Source organism: Durio zibethinus, chromosome 27, assembly GCF_047325235.1.
Source record: "Durio zibethinus cultivar Kanyao isolate XHJ-2024 chromosome 27, ASM4732523v1, whole genome shotgun sequence".
NCBI lineage: Eukaryota > Viridiplantae > Streptophyta > Magnoliopsida > Malvales > Malvaceae > Durio > Durio zibethinus.
This window is the reverse complement of record NC_143188.1, coordinates 10,095,123-10,114,333: the sequence shown is the minus strand read 5'-3', so window position 1 is coordinate 10,114,333 and position 19,211 is coordinate 10,095,123. Positions and strand designations below refer to the sequence as shown.

The following is a 19,211-nucleotide window of genomic DNA, read 5'->3' as shown; positions in this document are numbered from 1 at the left end:
CATTTAAACATTTTATCATGTGTAAACATTAATAGCAAAATTTAAAAATAATAGAAATAATATATAAAAAAATTCAAAATTTTTTTTTTACTTGAACTGGATCGATCAATGGTCTGGCTGGACCGAAAATGGATCAGTTTGGTGCACGGTTCGATTGCGCAGGTTGAAGAGCGATTCAGTCTGATTTGATTGAATCGGTTCAAAGCCGTTGGAGGAGCTGAGTTAGAGGGTCGGGTTGCACGGATTTTGGGTTGGGTAAGATCCATGCGCAGATCTTTCTATGCTAAAACGGCTTCATTTTGGTTTGTTTATTTTTTTATATAAGCTTCAAAAAATTTTTTTTGCTCATTTCTTTTTCTGCTCTGAAAAAAAAGTCCTCCCAGCCTAAAATTCTTTATGGCTTTGCCAGAGTCTAGTGTCAGATTGTCGCGTCGACTGTCGTTTGGGTCACTGTCAGTGGTCGTCGTCGGTGATCACTGGTGACTAAAAATTTCAAAATTCATCGAAATGCTCCTTTCGACCTCTTGAGCTCAAATCCGCTGGCCTTTTTACGAGAAAAAGCCCCGATCGACATAGATCGGGGTTTGAAGTTTTTGTGTTTTTTCTTTTTTTTTGTTGAAGACTCAAATTGACACACTTTTTTTCTTTGTTGTAGGAGAGCTTTGGCATTGAGGTCACTCCCTACGGGGAAGACTGTTTGTTTTTGTTTTTGTTTTTGTTTTCTTGTTTAGGGGTTTGGGTATGCTTTTGAAGGTTTTTGAATGCAGGGAATTGGGGTTTCAGGTGGAGGGGAACCCGGTCTCTAGGTGTGTGTTTCTATTTTTTTTTTTTTTTGAATTTTAAGAGCTTGAAAGTGGAAAAAAAACGGATGCTTTATAAGGCTGAGAACGATGGTGGCAGGGAGTGATAATGGTGCTATAGTGCCCCAGTGAGAGGACTAGACGAGGGGGTATCATGATAGCTAAGATAATGGCATGATGGCTAGGTAAAGGTGTAAGCGGTTAGGCAGGGGCGCGAGCATCTAGTGGTGCCGTGCACGACACCCACTAACATTAGTCTACGTTTTTATTTTTTTTGGTTTGGACTATTTTGTTTGTCTTTTTTTTTTTTTTTCTCTTCTCTTTTTTTTTTTAAATTAATTTTTAGTTTTAATCAAGCTAATATTATTACTATTATTAAAATTATTATTATTATTACTAAAAAAAAAATGTAGACCGGATAAAACCGGTGTCTACGGGTAGACATGATGATTTCATGAAATTTGTGGTTGGCTGACAAGATGCAAATGATTAGAAACCTGTTCCTTCATGATTCTCTTCGTCCTAAATTCTCTTATTTGACTGCTTATATGTAGGGTAAGGAAGTTCTTCAGACGTAATGCCCTTGGAGTTGCCCCTTTCAAGGGTTTCTTTTTCCTTGTGATACACTACTTTTAATTATGATAGGAAAGGCCTGTCGTCTATGAGTCATATCCTTCAGCTGCATATGACATGATGCAGTACTCTAGATTTTTTATCTTTTGCTCTATATATTTGATAGAGATAACATTATCCGTTGAGTTGTACAAAGGAATCTCTTTGCCAGTCATGATTACGGCTTAGTGATGATATCTTAAGTGAACCAATGGCTGAGTCACTCACATAGGTACGGGATCACCCCCTTGCCATTTGCTGAACGCGACTTGACGTTGATAAAGATTGCTGTAAATGCTGCTGCTCAATGAGATGTCCTTGACATTGCCAACATGTTTAGGGCCAAGGCTGTTGATGTTTCTGACCACACGATCACTCTTGAGGTAGATAGCCTTTCTGGGATTTGTGATTACATTTTCTAATATTGCCATCAAATACTAGCATTTGCTAGCTTTTTACCGGTGCAGTACAAATACAATGGCAAGTAGAATATAATACAAAAGGAAAGGGGTGAATGGTATTGCTATTTATAGGTTTTTTCCTTTTAAATGGAGCTTGACTTGATCCTAGTTTTTTTTAATTGAGACAATACTTAGGTAAGATTTTTTTAAGAAAAGATTTACATAAAATTTTATAATTAAAAATTTTTAAATTTTTTTATTAAAAATAAATAAATTAAAATTAAAATTAAAAATTAAAATCAATAAATTAAAAAATTTCATCACATAAATTAAATATGTAAAATTTAAAAATTTTTTGATATATTTATTAAATAAACATTTTTAACAAAAATATTAATAAAATTTTTACTATTAAATAAATATAGATTAAAATTGAATTATAAATATTTTTAATAATTTTTTTATATTATTAATTTTTACATTAAATTTTATTAATTTATCAATTTAAATTTTTTATTAAAATTTTTATTTACTCATTTTTAATAAAAAATTTCATGAATTACACCTAGACGATTTTATTCAGGTTGCTTATGTCCCTGTCAAGTTCCCTATGAAACCAAGTTGTGTTTAAATTGCTTACTTAGCTATGGCCCCATACCTACTTTTTTTTTCCTTATTAAACAATTTTAAATAGTTGTTTATTTTTGGTGGAGAACTTGAGGAAAAGAATGTAAGTAGCTTTACCTAAGTTTAACCCTTTGTTTTGTGTCATTATGCAAAAGTTGTTTCTGTCATACAATACAACGAGCTAATTATCAAATAATTACATGCTTTTTTAAAAATTTATTTATACCTCGAGAATATAAGATGCCCATCAATTGGGGTTAAGTCATCCTTCTGGGATAGGAATACCTGGAATTCTCATTGTTTTCAGTAAAGGTAAAGTCCTGGTTGAGTCAGCAAACAGAACCCTTGAAATTGCAGACAAACTTATCCTCCACTTCTTATGGCCTTGGTTAGTTGGGCTGAAATCCTGTATACTGATCTCATTAGGAAAATGAAAACGAAAGAAAGAAAGAAAGTTTAATTCTAATAGAGATGAGAAAAACAAATTGGCATTTTATCTTGCTATGAGAAAAGATTTAATTGTGAGCGTGCCATATGCTGAAACATGTTTGAATACCGGTGTGGAAGCCATGTCTTAGATACGCAAATTGATATCATACCTAGTGATCGATTTATCGCATGATCTATTTTGCTTTTCTTTGGTTTTGCAAGAAGTGACTAGATGAATGTACAATTAGTAGTCTCCTTGCAAACATTATTATGAGCAAAACATCTTCCATTCCATGAACTGCAAAAATTACAATAGTGATTTCGCAAAACTTGCTCACCCATTTCCACTCTCTTCTTTTATATTCTTGCTTTTCTTTGGAAGGGGAGGAAGAAGGCATGATTGCTAAATGGAAGTGTCATAGATCATGATTCTTGATCTGTTGCTTTTGTTTCATGTGAAATTAGAAGTCTGATTTTATTTCCCAAGCTCTCACCTTCTTTCTTTTCATCTAGTAGCTGTTCTTTCTGGCTGCTGATACTCGATAAATATGATTTCAATGCTTGTTCCAGCTTACAGGAGATCTAGATGAGATGGTTGCACTCCAGAGATTGTTGGAGCCCTATGGCATTTGCGAGGTTGGTTTCCAATTTCATAAAATTTCTTGGCAGCTATACATTATGTTTCTTTTGTTTAACATGACATGTCATTAACGTTTGGCTTCCATGTATTGCAAATATTTCATGGTTACCTAACATTCCTTTCTTTTTCCATATTTAGGTTGCACCAACTGGCCGTTTAGTATTGGTACGAGAGTCGTGTGTGGACTCCAAATGTCGTCGTAGGTTTAAATTTTACTTTGTGGTAAAAGATTTTGTTTATGTTTGATTGCCAAATAGAGGAGGTGAAATATTTTGGAGAATCAATTTTGGAAAGTTTGATCAATCAAGCTCTGATTCCAGTTATTTGTATGAAAATTGTTTTAAAAATGAATAGGAGTTAGTATTCTAAATCCATTTATGGGATATTGATGCTTGTTCTACATCCTTTTATTCAACCATACAGTTGATCAGCTCTTAAGGAAGGCACATACAGAAATCACGCAACAGCTTTAATATGTGTTATAGTTGCATCAATTATGGGATACTACAACTAACTGTTTCCCAACATTGCGACCGGTGAAGAGGCCGATGAGAGCTGCTGGAGCACTCTCAAGGCGTTCGGCTATGTGTTCAACATATGTTATTGTCCCTTCTTTGATTAAAGGTATAACAATTGTCATAACGTATAGATCCATGGACCTATTGCTAGACATGAATTAGAAGAGTTGCTATCAATTTTTTTTGTTTAGGTGTGATTGGCCACCTAAAGCAGATTATGATCCATGAAACTAGATTTTAGATTTGGGAGTACGATTATGCATAGGGAAGGTTATAGCACCCCCACAACACTCATCCATAGGATGGTACCAGTTTGATTTCAAATTATCCAAGCCTAAAAAATGTTTATATTTTACCAAAATATTTAGTATTGAAATTTAATCTTAAAATTGTCCCAATAGTTTGATAGCAATTTAAGATAATTTTCTCACCTCAAGAGTATTCATGAAAACTAGTGTTCCTCTTTAAAAAGGCTCTGTCTTTATATTTATTATAATATTTTATTCAAAAAAATAAGTAAAGTTTCCCAATAATTTGGTAGGCTTACTTTGAAGCAGATCTCCAAATAGTTTAGTGAGATTTTATTACCAAAAAATTTGTAAAAAATTTTAAGAATTAAGTCTCATAATAGTTTGGTATGACTTAATTTATGAAGCAATCCTCCAATAGTTTACAGGATAAAAATTATTTATTTTTTATTTTTTATTTTTTGGAATTAACTTATGAAATTTCCTAAAGATTTTTGTTATCCACACTATTTTCATTTTTTTTAAGGATGGTGGATTTTTATAAAATATGCAAAAAGAAAAAAAAAAAAAGATCAGTAAGATATATATATATATAAATAAAATAAAATGAGATAAGCTAAAAATGTAAAATAAGTAAAAATTGAAAATACGAAGAAAATGAACAAGGAAAACCTACAAAACGAATTGGATCTATGCGCGGGTTGGCAAGCGGGTCAGTGAGTCACGCGTGGATCTTGGGACCTTCAAAACGGCGTCGTACTACAGTAGTATAAAAGCCACAACCTCAGCATTTTCTTCAAAATTATCCAAGCCACTCTATAGCTTAAAAATATTGTCTTCTCTCTAAAATAGCCAAGAACCACGTTAAAAAGTTTCACCAAAAACTGAAAAACCCACCGGTTTTTGTAGACTTCGTAAAAATATTTAACCGAAAACTAGAAAACCCATCAATTTCTGGAAAACTTGTTGGAATTCCACCGAAAAATTCAACCTTGCTAGAAAATTTCACCGAAAAATTCAAATATTCATCATAAACCCAGAAAAACAAAAAAAATCCTAGATTTCTTCAAATTTCCCCTGATTACTCTTATATTACCTCCAGAGTTCTCCAAAAGCCTCAACCCTGTTTCCAGAAAACCTAGAATCACACCCAAAAACTTTAAATTGAACCCGTAAATCCCAAAATCAAAATTCCTGAATACTTTACTGCCCAAAATTTCTCTAGACATTTCTTTCTAGGAATTTCTTTCTATGTGTGTCTTTTATAGAATCAGTCTAATTTATAGCCAATTTTAAGATCAATTTTAGGAAACGGACATAATCAATCCCAGGCTTGAATCTCGAAATTGAATTCTGTCCATACGAGATTTTAGGTTCCAAAATTTCAACAATCACACATTGATACGATCTTGCATTAAAACTTTGACCATGTGATGGGATTCTGATCCTGATATTAGATTACGTTATCCATGTACAGATTGAGCAAAAGGAAAATAAAATAAACAAATAAAAATTATAATAAAAATGATAATAATAATAATAATATAGTAATAATATAATAATAGTAATATAATAAAAGTAATATGATATATACATAATATGATATACAATAATATATAATAATGGTAATAAATACATAATAATAATATAATATATAATAAAAATAATAATATAATATATACTATAATAATAATATCTAATATATAGTATACTCATAGTAATATCCCGATTAATCAACCTCAATTCATTTTGGACACAGATGGGTGTCTACAATTACACATCTTTACACATCGTTATTAGACAAAGATGATGCAAAGACCTAAACACTTACTCTACTTGAGTCAAATCAACAAATGAAATTGATTGAAATTGAATCTCTGATTGAAAGTGATCTGGATTGAACCAAGACAGAATGATTGGGACGGTGTTGTGTTTCTGAAAGTGACCAGAACCAAGTTAATGTCAGAGCTAAATGACTAGGATGATGTCACGAGTTTGAAGAAGATCTACCTTGAGCCGAGATCAAATGACTGAGATGATGCCACGAGTCTGAAAATAACCAAGATCGAGTTGAGATCTTATATTAATGATCGGGACGATACTGTAGTCTGAATATGATTTGACCTGAGCCAAGATCAGATAATTGAGATGATGCCATGAGTCAAAAAATAACCAAGACCGAGTCAAGGTCATAAATTAATGACCGGGATGATGTCGTAAGTTTAAATATGATTTGACTTATGCTAAGATCAGATAACTGGGATGATGTCATGAGTCGAAAAGTGACCAAGATCGAGTCAAGGTCATAAATTAATGATCGAAACGATGTCGTGAGTCAAAAAACAACCAAGATTAAGTCAAGGTTGTAGATTAATGATCGAGACGATGCCATGAGTCTAAATATGATTTGACCTAAGCCGAGATCAGATGATTGGGACGATGTCGTAAGTTAGAAAATGACCAAGATCGAGTCAAGGTCATAGATTAATGATCGAGATGATGGTGCGAGTCTAAATATGATCTGACTTAAGCTGAGATCAGATGATTGAGATGATGTCGTGAGTCAAAAAATGATCAAGATCCAGTCAAGGTCACAGATTAAGGACCTGGATGATACCGCGAGTCTAAATATGATCTGACCTGAGCTAAGATTGGATGACTGCGATGATACCGAGAGTCAAAAAGTGATCAAGATCAAGTCGAGGTCATAGATTAATGATTGGGATGATGCCATGAGTCTGAATATGATCTGACTTATATCGAGATCGAAACCTGTGATGAATGAACATGTAATGATATGAATGTATACCCTATCTAGGATACGAATGAGACTTTCATTATGGTACTAGGGCTCCCATAGCCTTCATCTATGTTCTTTTTTATATTTTTTGATAGGGAAACTGTCTTTCATCACCCTGAATAAGCATTTATTTTTGTCTCAAGGAAAGCTATTGATTCTTTTTTATCTAAAAGAGTTCATTTTTGGTCCTTGTCTCTTTCAAATTTCTTAAAGAAACACATAATTTCTTATGCTTTTGTTCAATTATTATTCACTATCTCAATTTCAAAGTATTAGATGCAAGTTACATACTTCTTTATTCATGGCAAGGCATAAAGAGAAAGGAAATATATTGAAAGTGGAGAAAAGAATGAATATCGTTTATTTGGGATAAGCAATAAATTACAAATGATGGTATGATGGTATAAAATAAAAGAAGAATATATAAGGACGGCTATTTGGGATAGCAATGCTCCAAGACAAATGACCAGATAATCATGACAACAAATCTTAAATTTTTTCAAAAACTTAACCAAAACACGATGCCCTGACATCTCAAAGCTATTGAAAATTCAATGTCTTTGGCATGCTATTTACGTGACTCTATCTTCATCCGAGTTTGCCTTCGTTTGATTCAAGTCACCTTTTTGAACTTTTCTTTTTTGGTTCAAGCTGTCTTTTTGGGTTTTCAACTCAAAATTTTTCTTTAGGTCTAAGTCGCCCTGTTAGGTTTTCAACTTGAACCTTTTTTTTTTAGGTTCAAGTTGCCTTGTCGGGTTTTCAACTTGAACTTTTTCTCTTTTTTTTTTTTTTAATTTTTTAAGTAAAGTACTTCTTCACGATGTCAAAATTAATAGGGTTGGAAAGCTCATCACCATCCATTTTGACATGATTAAGGCTTTTCCTGAAAAAGCTCTTTTTACAACATATAGTCCTTCCCACTTTAGAGTCTATTTCCTTTATCATCATGTTGGCTTAGAAGGATTCTTTTCAATACCAACTCTCCTCCTCAAAGTTGATGAGGTCAAACCTTTTTATCATGTGCTCTTATTATTTTTTTAGTACAACTGGCCATGGTAAAGTACCATCAATCTCTTTTTTTAATAAAGTTTAACTGCTCACAGTGCTCCCGAATCCATTTCGCTTATTCTAACCCCATTTCCCTTAGGACTCTTAGAGATAGGATTTTCATTTCTATTGGCAGTACAGTTTCCATTTCATAAACCAAGAAAAAATAAGTTGCCTTAGTAGATGTACGCACGGAGGTTTGATATGCATGTAGAGCAAAAGGTAATTTCTTGTGCCAATCCTTATATGTTTTAGTCATCTTTTCTAGAATCCTTTTAATATTTTTATTTGCAGTTTCTGCCACCCCATTCATTTTTGGGCAATATGGAGTTGAATTATGATGCTTGATCTTGAGCTGAGCATATACTTCTTGCATCATTTTGTTGTTCAACTTTTTTACATTATCTCAAATGATCTTTTTTGAGAGCCCATATCTACAAATTATCTCTTTCTTAATGAACTTGTAGACCATTGATCTAGTCACAATTGTGAAAGAAGCAATTTTGACCTATTTAGTGAAGTAATCAATCATCACAAAAATAAATTTATTTCTATTTGAAGCCTTTGAGGTAATGGGACCAATGGCATCCATCCTCCATATAGAAAATGGCTAAGGTGATGCTATAACATGTAAAGTGCTGGGTAGAGCATGGATTTTATTAGTATAAATCTGGCATTTATGACATTTTTAAGTATAATCGATGCAATTTTTTTTATTGTCAACCAAGAATATCTAGCTCACATAATCTATCTTGCCATTATATGCCCATTTGTATGTGCTCCACACACGCCATCATGCACCTCGTTAATGATCTTCTTGGCTTCAGAAGCATTTACACGATGTAATAATACTTGGTTTTTACCTCTTTTGTACAAAATTTCTCCATCTAAAAAGATCTTGTAGCCAACCTTCTTAGGATCCTTTTGTCATTTTATGTTGCTTGATTTGGGTACTACTAATCCCTTAAGTATCATATAATGTCGTGATACCAAGGGTTGCCATCTTCTTTCTCTACCAAATTTGGGTACTACTAATCCCTTAAGTATCGTATAATGTCGTGATACCAAGGGTTGCCATCTTCTTTCTCTACCAAATTATCACAATATACTGACATGTCTTTGACATTTATTTTAATGGGCTGAATTTCAACTATATTGCCAATTTGCACCATCGCAGCTAAATTGCCAAGGCACCTGTTATTTGATTATCTTTACAGGGCAAATGTTCAAATTGGATATTTTCAAATTGTTTGCACAACTTTAAGATGTAATTATGGTAGGGGATGAGCTTCAAATCCTTTATCTCTCATTCGCCCTTTAATTGATAAATAACCAAGGCTGAATCTCCAAACACCTTTATCGTCTCGATTTTTCTGTCCAAAGCTATATGCAACCCCAAAACACAAGCTTCGTATTTAGCCACATTATTGGTACAATTGAAGTTTAATCTTGCTATGATGGGCTAGTAACGTCTTGTTAGAGATATCAATACTACTCCAATCCTATGCCATAAGGCATTAGCAGCCCCATCAAAATGCATTCTCCATATATTTTCCTTGCCATTATTTTTTTCTAACCCTGAGATGGCCATTGATTCTTCATCTAAAAAATTAAGCTTCATAGGTTTATAATCATTAGTAGCCCTATCTACCAGAAATTCAGTAATGACACTTTCTTTGATTGTTTTTTAGCTCAGATATACTATGTCATATTTTGAGAGCATCACTTGCCATCTTGCGATTAGTCCTGACATGATGGCTTCTCAAAGATGTATTTAATAGGATCCAGTTTAGCTATGAGCCAAGTTGTATGGTAAAGCATGTACTGCCTGAGTCTTTTAGCTGTCCAAGGTAAAATACAACACATCTTTTCAAGTGATGAGTACTTGGACTCATATTCTGTAAACTTTTTATTCAGGTAGTAAATAACCTTCTCCCTCTTATCGGATTCATCTTACTATCCCAACACATATCTCATTGATTTCTCATATACCACTATGTACAGAATTAGCGGTTTCCCTGGAACAAGTGGTGCTAATATTAAAGGATTTGATAGGTATTGCTTGACCTTGTCAAAAGCTTTTTGGCAGTTTTCATTCCATTCACCAAGATTAGTTTTTTGAATGAGTTTGAATATGAGATCACATTTAAAGATGAGTTGAGAAATGAATCAAGAGATATAATTCAATTTGCCCAAGAGACCTTAAACTTCTTTTTGTGTACTTGGTGGGGATAAATTTTGGATGGCCCAAATTTTGTTCGGATCAACTTCTATCCCTCTTTCATTGACTATAAATCCTAATAGCTTCCCTAACTTGGCTCTGAATGTACATTTAGCTGTATTCAGCTTGAGTTAAAATTTTTTTAACCTCTCAAATCATTTTTTTAAATTGACTACATGATCCTCTCTCTTTTGAGATTTGTTAATCATGTCATTCACATATACATTAATCTCTTTATGCATCCTATCATGAAAGAGTGTTAGCATAGCCCTTTGATAGGTTGCCTTAGCATTTTTAAATCTAAAGGGCATAACCTTATAGAAAAAAATTTCCTACATAATTATAAATATGGTCTTTTCCATATCATCTTGGGCCATCTTTATCTAATTATAAACTAAAAATCCATCCATAAAAGAGAACACTGAATGTCGGGTTGTATTGTGTACTAATGTATCTATTTGAGGTAAAGAAAAATTATCCTTCGGACTAGCTTTAGTCAGATCTTGATAGTTTACACACATTCGTAGCTTTTCATATTTCTTGAGGACAAGTACTATATTAGCAACCCATTAGGATATTTGGTAACTTGCAGAAAGTTGTATCAAATTGCTTTTTTACTTCCTCTTTGATTTTTAACAACATCTCTAGCTTTATTCTTCTTAACTTCTACTACACCAACTTGCATTCTAGCTTCAAAGGTAGCATGTGCTCTACTATTTTAGTGCTGAGCCTGGACATATCTTGATAGGACTAGACAAACACATCTACAAACTCTCGAAGTAAATTTTCTAACTATTGCTGATCAACTATTGGAAGTGAAGTACCAATCTTGACTTTTTTTATTTTATTTTCAGCATCACCTAAATTGATCAATTCAATAATTTCTTGATGAGGCTCAATGGATTTATCTTTCTGCTTAATTAACCTCATTAAATATGGAGATAAAGTATATTCCTCAAAGTCCTCTTTAGTATCAAGTTCATTGATATTAATCAAAATTTCAAAATTAAACCCCAGTCCATTGTTATAATTATTTTCACATTTATTTGGGGACATTGAAGAAAAATGAAAAAAAATAGGCATATGGATGACCCTCCAATTCTTTAATTCATATCCATGTGGGTAAGGATAAACCAGAGCTTCCTCATTTTAACTTCCATTATCCATCATATGAATGGATAGCTAGGCAAAAGCTTTCTCTCATTTTGGTTCTCCTTTTATGTCTTTTTTTACTTCTAGATGCATGTACCTCCAGAAATGAAAATTTCATTTAAATAAGGAAAGATCATCGATCCGTTCTTTACCCTTTTACTGTTGTTTTACATTTTTTCTGTCTTGTAATCCAATCCTGATTGACAACTATAATCTTCAATCTTAGAAAGCTCTCTTATCTTTTGAAAGCTATTGCCCAAGTTGAACGTAATACTCTAACCCTTGTTAATCATTTGATTGATCATAATCTGGTTGAAATTAAATCTTTCACCCACTATATTAATAGGTTTAAAAGATCGATAAAAACATTTCAATGATTCCTTTATCGCTTCCACATATGAGACATTTATAGGTTGGGTCACCAATAAGTTTTCCTTTTTGATGCTTTTTTTTTTCATTTTTTTATAAAAAAAGATAGTTAGAAGCCATATCAATAATGTGACGGTATTGATTAATAAAATACCTAGTCAAATTTTTTCATGTCTTTATACGAGTTTCATCTAATTAAACAACCACCTTGTTGCAAACCCAATTAAACTATCTTGAAAGACGTGCATAAACAGCTTCTCATTGTTAGCATGTGCTGCCATCTTGCTACAATACATAGTAATATGTGTGATGAGGCACTTAGTATCATCATACTTTTCAAATTTTAGTACTTTAAATTTGTGTGGTATCACCATGTCTGGTACCAAACAAAGCTTTACTACATCCATGGATCCATAAAAATCAATTCTTTCTATAGCTTGTAATCTTTCTTCAAGCTTGTTCATTGCCTGATCAGTCTTAAAATTTTTCAAAGGTGTAGCTATTTGTGGCTTTTCTTTCTCTTTTGCCTTATCTAGAGTAGAGAGTTAAACGGGCTCGATTATTTTTTTTGCAAAAATAAAATTGTCATAACTTTGATGTTTTCTTGACTGGGTGCATAAGTCATTCCCGAGTAATTATACTTTGGAAAGTTACCTGTTGAGGTTGGAATATTGAGGCAGTATGATGCTATTATGGACCAAAACCCAGAGGATATGTTGATTCAATAGGTTCTATTGAGGTATCTTTCTCTATTGGTTTTCCTCTATTTGCCTTTTTCAGGGTTTCCAGAATCTTGCTCAACTTTTTTTCTAGTACCTCTTGAGCCTTTTCTATCCTTTCAAGATGGCTTGCATTGTTTTGCTCCATCATCTTGGCTTTAGCCCAAGTATTGTATGGATGTGTAGCTATTTTTGCACCTTGGTACCATAATTAAAAATCAATGATGATGTTGTGATAATGAATGAATGAATGTGATGTAATATATGGAGAGAGTAAAAATATATTTGCCTTTTAAAAATTTTAACAAAATTGAATTTTCATTTATTCCACAGAAATATATTTTACATCAAATTTAATACTATCTCTCTATAAAAATGTCTAACTTGCTTATATTGGTCTTTAGCCTCTTTAATGAAGTTTAGCAGTATCTATCTATATTCCCATGCTGGTGTGATTGAAGCTCTTAGTGCTCTAGCCTCTTCTGCCATCTCGCCTGCCTTGATTATTGTTTTGCTTATCTGAGCTATGAGATGCTCTATGTACCTTTATCTTTTTAACCTTTCTCTTTTGTTGAACCACACCTAATAAGATAGTTTTCTGTGCTTTTCCATAAGTGTTCTGACACGATCTCTTTGTTCATCGAGCTTTAACTTTAAAGTCAAAATATAATCTAAGAGCATTTCATTTTCTTGCTGAACTTCTTCAAAATCATCTTCTATTTGTGCGTATTCTTTTTTCAACTCTTCATTCTCATGGGCTAGATTTGTGTTGTTTATTTCTTTAACAAGCACCTATATGCATAACCTCTTATGCTTTTGTGATAGCTCTTTTAATTCCTTAAAGACGCCATCCCATTCTTTGACAACTTTTTGGGCCTTATTGTATTCCTTAGAAATCCTATGGACTTGGATGTTTAGTTTTTCTACTTTGTTTTGCCATTGGTCCTTTTTCTCTTGAAGCTTTAGAATTTCCCATTCCAGTCTCTCTTTATCCATTTCATGTTCTAACTCTAAAAGCTTATTGTCTGACTCCTGGTTCACTGACTGGCAATGATTTTTAAGCATAGGTGCAATCTCTTGACCCCTTTTAGTTCTCCAAACCAGATACCCCTGAGTGATTCTATCGATAAATGGTTTAGGGCTTACTCTTTTGGGTGCTTTAATCATACCATCAATCTTCTACAAAGTTTTGGGCTCCCTATATAAATAGTTAAACTGGTTGAGCTTACAAGTCATAGGAGTAAACTATTTGACTCTATGCCATCTCCTTACCATCAATGGTGCATAACTCGTTGATCCTTATAGACCTAAAATTGGAACCCTTATCTCATCTCTACATTGATACAACATATGTTCCCTGTTCATCCATGGAGCTAACCATTTTACTTAGTCTATTTGTGAGCTCTTGCAATAGATATTTCCACTATTCCTGAGTCTTTGCTTCTGGCTAAATGCTCTGTCAAAATTCCTTAATTAGGTTTCAAGTGTAGAAATAAAGTTTAGAGAAAACACTCTTCTTGCATTCGAAATAGCTTTTCATCCATATATACAATAAGGGAATGCAGCCTATGAAGTGTGCCTTGTCATTCTGCCTATAAAAGTTCAGAGATTTGATGGTTTCTATCAAGATAGTTGGTGAAAGATTACATCTTTTTTCAATCTATTCAAATAAATCCATCATTTCTACCTCAATGTGGCCTAAGACCTTGGGAAAAATGACCAACCTATATATAGTAAGAGCAAACGCACTCATCCCTTTGTCATCATCTAGATGTTTGATAATAAAATCTTGAAGAACCTCTCATGGAATACCCTTGTGATCTCGTCTCTCCTGGATGTATGAATCTATAATCTCTTTTCCCATTCCTAAAATCTAACTTAGCTTTTGACAATTTCTTGATTTATGTTTCTTCATGTATATTCTGTCTAGATACAATAGATGTAAACCCACTAAAGTCGAGTGCTCCTCTATCGTTGGCATCAGATTGACCTCATTAAAGATGAAACACCAGTAGAAAAGATCCTAAAATCATACCATTGCCTCAATAAGTGAGTTGTCGACATCCACTGATAAGAGATATGTAATATGCCCAAGCTTATCACAAAAAGCTTCTTGCCTTGAAAGAATATTCCATAGATCTGATAAGCCTTTCATATTATTTTGTTTTAGGAGCAAACAAACTTCTTTTGATAGTGTAGGGACATGACTAGGTGGCAAACAATCTCTTTCTCCTCGCTGCCTCTTTTTTGATTCTAACTTCACATCTGTAGGTGAGTCATATTTGAAAAATATAGATAAGGTGCAAACCTGACGTTCTGTGGGATCCATGAGAGCTTTTGTTGAAACAACTTTTGGGGCAAGAATACCATGCAATTTGCAAACATGTTTATGAATATGCATAAAACAAAAAGAAATAAAAGAAGATAAATAAGTTAGTCACTTCAATAAAGTAAGTAATAAACACTATATAATAGCATGACCTTGGATTTTAGATTAACAACAAAAGGTGGGAAGATAAGGCTATATCTATGGTTAAGCCATTAAGGTTAACTATATGTGGTCTAGGTTAATTATAGAAGGCTCTCAAATTGTTCCTTACATCATCGTCTATTACAAACTGTAAGGCACCCCTATTTTTACCCATCATAGGCTACAAGCGAAAAAGGTTTAATTTGAGTGGAAGTATTTCGTAGGCCCATGCGGAGACATGAAATCTCATAAGGGCATTGGTACTTTAGTCCCTCTTAAAAGTAGGGCTCTGGAGGGCTTATGATATGCATATGCAAATGAATGACAAATATGTATACAATAAATAAATAAGTTAGTATAATAAAATAAATGAATAATTAAGCAAGTATAAGCAATGAAAAAAAAATAATCTCGAATTTGTTTAGCAAGGCTTGGATAATAAGAAATCATTTACCGGCCTGACTCTTAATATCCTTAATGGAGTCGTCAAACTATCATAATGTATAGATCCGTGGACCTACCGCTAGACATGGATTAGAAGAGTCACCACCAATCTTTTTCCTTTAGGAATGATTGGCCACCTGAAGTAGATTCTGATTCATGAAGGTAAATTTTAGGTTTGGGAGTAAGGTTACGCATAGGAAAGGTTATAGCACCCCTATAGCACCCATCCATATGATGGTACCAATTTGATTTCAAATTATCCAAGCCTAAAAAATGTTTATGTTTCACAAAAATATTTAGTATTGAAAATTAATCTTAAAATTATCCTAATAGTTTGGTAGTAATTTAAGATAAGTTTCTCACCTCAGGAATATTCACGAAGACTAATGTCCCAATCTGAAAAGGCTCCATCATCGAATTTATTATAATATTTTATTCAAGAAAATCAATAAAGTCTCCCAATAGTTTGGTATAACTTACTTTGAAGCAGATCTCCCAATAGTTTGGTGAGATTTTATTAACAAACATTTTGTAAAAATTTTTAAGAATTTCATTAAGTATCTCAATAGTTGGGTAGAACTTAATTTATGAAGCAATCCTCCAATAGTTTAGAGGATAAAATTTTATTTTTTATTTTTTAGAATTAACTCATGAAATTTCCTAAAGATTTTTTTTATCCACACTATTTTCATTATTCTATTTTAATGATCATGGATTTTTATAAAATATGTAAAAAAAATAAAAAGATTAGTAAGATATATATAAAAATAAAAAAAAAAATGGGATAAGCTAAAAATGTAAAATAAGTAAAAATCAAAAAATAGGAAGAAAATGAAAAAGGAAAACCTATGAAACGAATCGGATCTACACGTAAGTTGGCACGCGGGTCAACGGATCACGCACCTAGGACCTTCAAGAAAGCATTGTACTACAATAGTATAAAAGCCATAACCTTAGGGTTTTCTTTAGAATTACCCGAGCCACTCTCTCTCTAGCTTGAAAATCATTTGCCTTCTCTCTAAAACAACCAAGAACCAGGCCAAAAAGTTTCACTGAAAACTAAAAAACCCGTCGATTTTTGGAGACTTCATGAAAAAATTCAATCGAAAACTGGGAAACCCACTGATTTCTGGAAAACTTGCTGGAATTTCACTGAAAAATTCAACTTTGCCAAAAATTTTCGCCAAAAAATTCAAATGTTCATCCTAAACCCAGAAAAATCCTAGATTTCTCCAAATTTCCCCATATTACTCTCAGATTGCCTTCAAAGTTCTCTAGAGCCTCAACTCTGCTTCCAGAACCTAAAATCACACCCAAAAAGTTTAAATCAAACCCGTAAATCCCAAAATCAAAATTCTCGAATACCTTACTGCCTAAAATTTCTCTAGACCTTTCTTTTTAGAAATTTCTCTCTGTGTGTGTCTTCTGTAGAATTAGTCCAATTTATAGGCAGTTTGAAGATCAATTTTAAAAAACTAATAGAATCAATCCTAAGCTTGAATCCTGAGATTGAATTATGTCCGGACGGGATTTTAGGTCCTAAAATTTTAGCAATCACACACTGATACGATCTTACATTAAAACTTTGACCATGTGGTGGGATTTTGATCCTAATCTCAGATTTCGCTATCCATTGTAGATTTAGCTAAAAGAAAATAAAATAAAAAAATAAAAAAGAGAATAATAATAATAATAATAATAATAATAATAATAATAATAATAATATAGTAATAATATAATAATAGTAATATAATAAAAGTAATATGATATATACATAATATGATATACCATAATATATAATAACAGTAATAAATATATAATAAAAATAATAATATAATATGTTACTATAATAATAATATCTAATGTATAGTATACTCATAATAATATCCCGATCAATCAACCTCAATTGATAGTATTGAGATAGGTGTCTACAGCCATTTCTAGAAACTTGGGATGCTGGTGACACAAATCAACAAACCACAAATCCTTCCAAGCGAATCCGTTTTCCCACAATACACATTAAGTTGTGCACTCCTTCAGGCTGGTCAATATTGTTGTACTGTGAGATCACTCCACAAGCAGCAATACGACCATGGATCCTCATGTTGGGCAGCACTGCGTCCAGCATCTTTCCCTTAACATTTTCAAAGTAAATATCAATGCCTTCTGGAAAGTACCAGGCAAAAGATACAACATTGGTAACTGATATGACACTGAATAGAGAAATTAGTATCTTGGCTAGCTCCTTACGTAAAAAGCAGACTATGGTTGGCAAAATGTATGATGAACTGTCAGTGAAAATCATTTCTTTTATTCAAATGATTATGTCATAGATCTCTGATTGAAGCTTTGAGGTTGGTATGTAATATAAGAGCCAGACCGGTCCAATGGCCAGTCGCCAGCCAGTTGATTGGACCCTAGGGCCAGTCCAGGTCTAATGACTACCGATATAAACCTTGAATAGCATTATTGAATGATAAGTTCACCGAGTTATTCATTTGTTTTTTCAAAAACATCTTTATGATACTGAGTACTGACCTTTCCAAAGCAGCATCCAAGTCCGGCTCTTCCTTATAGTTGAAAGCCACATTAAACCCAAACTTATTCTTCAGCAAGTCAACCTTTGATTGAGGAATTACAAAGATAGTTAGATATAAAAGGGGAAAAATGGAGAAATGGCAAAACTAAAAACAAGAAACGGGTTAATGAAACTAAGGGACTGTGCTTTTAACAATTAACATGTAGCAATGAAAATCTTGTGGCCACAGAAGTTTAAGATCAACAGCTTATTTACTTGTGCTGGTTTTGTCACATTTCCCTTGGTGGTTGAAGAATAAAACGATTTAAAGGAGGAAAGACTCAAGAGTAATGCTTACGGTAGGATCTAATCAGATAATGAAGCTAGTGGATACATTATCGCAAAGCTTAATTTCTCTTTGCTTCCAGCATTGCAACAATATAGCAACCTAAGAGTTTTGCAAACTGCCCAACAAGCTAACCAACTGCTCCAGATGCAGCTAATACATAGACGTACTCTCCTTTCTTAGGGGAACAAACCACATAAAAGCCAGCATAAGCAGTCAAACCAGGCATACCTATGATGACAACTTGAAGAACAAGTAGATGAGCATAAGGCCAATTCAGGAAACAGATAATGACTATAAGGCTTCTGCGTGAAACTTAATATGTGTGTTAACTCTCATTATGGCAGAACAATTGATGGATTGAAATAACAAGGAAACAAAATTAAGTGGTAAACTGAAGAGTTATCCCTCCTAATTTATATGCCTTACCGACTATACGTGTTTTGCTAGCACTTGTACACGAGCGTAGACATAAGTTCAGACTAATAACTAAATCTGAATTACCAAATGAAGGACACAAGCAGGATTATAAGTGGCAAGAAATTACCTGACTCGATATTGTAAAGTCGTTTCTGGTTTATGTTCTTTAACAAAACGTGATTCTTAACGTTCCCTCTCACAGTATGGCAACACTATAACTATCATTATTTAGTGACAAGAAAGAGTTGGAATAAGTTGCTTAGAATGTGAGTCATAATTTTTCATTGATTTCAGATTGAATATTTTCTCAAGTCTGCAGGGATACTTTAATCTTCCACGTTTAATGCAGTGGCTAAATGTCTAATAACTGCCCTTGAAAGTGGCACCCATTTTTGAATAGCTGTGAAGTCTTTGTTGCTTTAACCTTACG

General features: G+C 33.1%; 1 protein-coding gene and 1 pseudogene across 1 annotated transcript; one reads left to right on the top strand and one right to left on the bottom strand.

The window, feature by feature from the left end:
* Positions 1-384: 384 nt before the first annotated feature.
* LOC149510901 (acetolactate synthase small subunit 1, chloroplastic-like) lies at positions 385-3,883 on the top strand. The gene is made up of 3 exons (XM_089756595.1): positions 385-1,795; positions 3,440-3,505; positions 3,648-3,883. The coding sequence occupies exons 1-3, from the start codon at positions 1,745-1,747 to the stop codon at positions 3,753-3,755; spliced, it is 225 nt and encodes a 74-aa protein (XP_089612721.1). The 5' UTR covers positions 385-1,744; the 3' UTR covers positions 3,756-3,883.
* Positions 3,884-3,999: 116 nt separating this feature from the next.
* Positions 4,000-18,844, bottom strand: LOC111279649 (2-alkenal reductase (NADP(+)-dependent)-like; annotated as a pseudogene).
* Between the last annotated feature and the right edge of the window lie 367 nt (positions 18,845-19,211).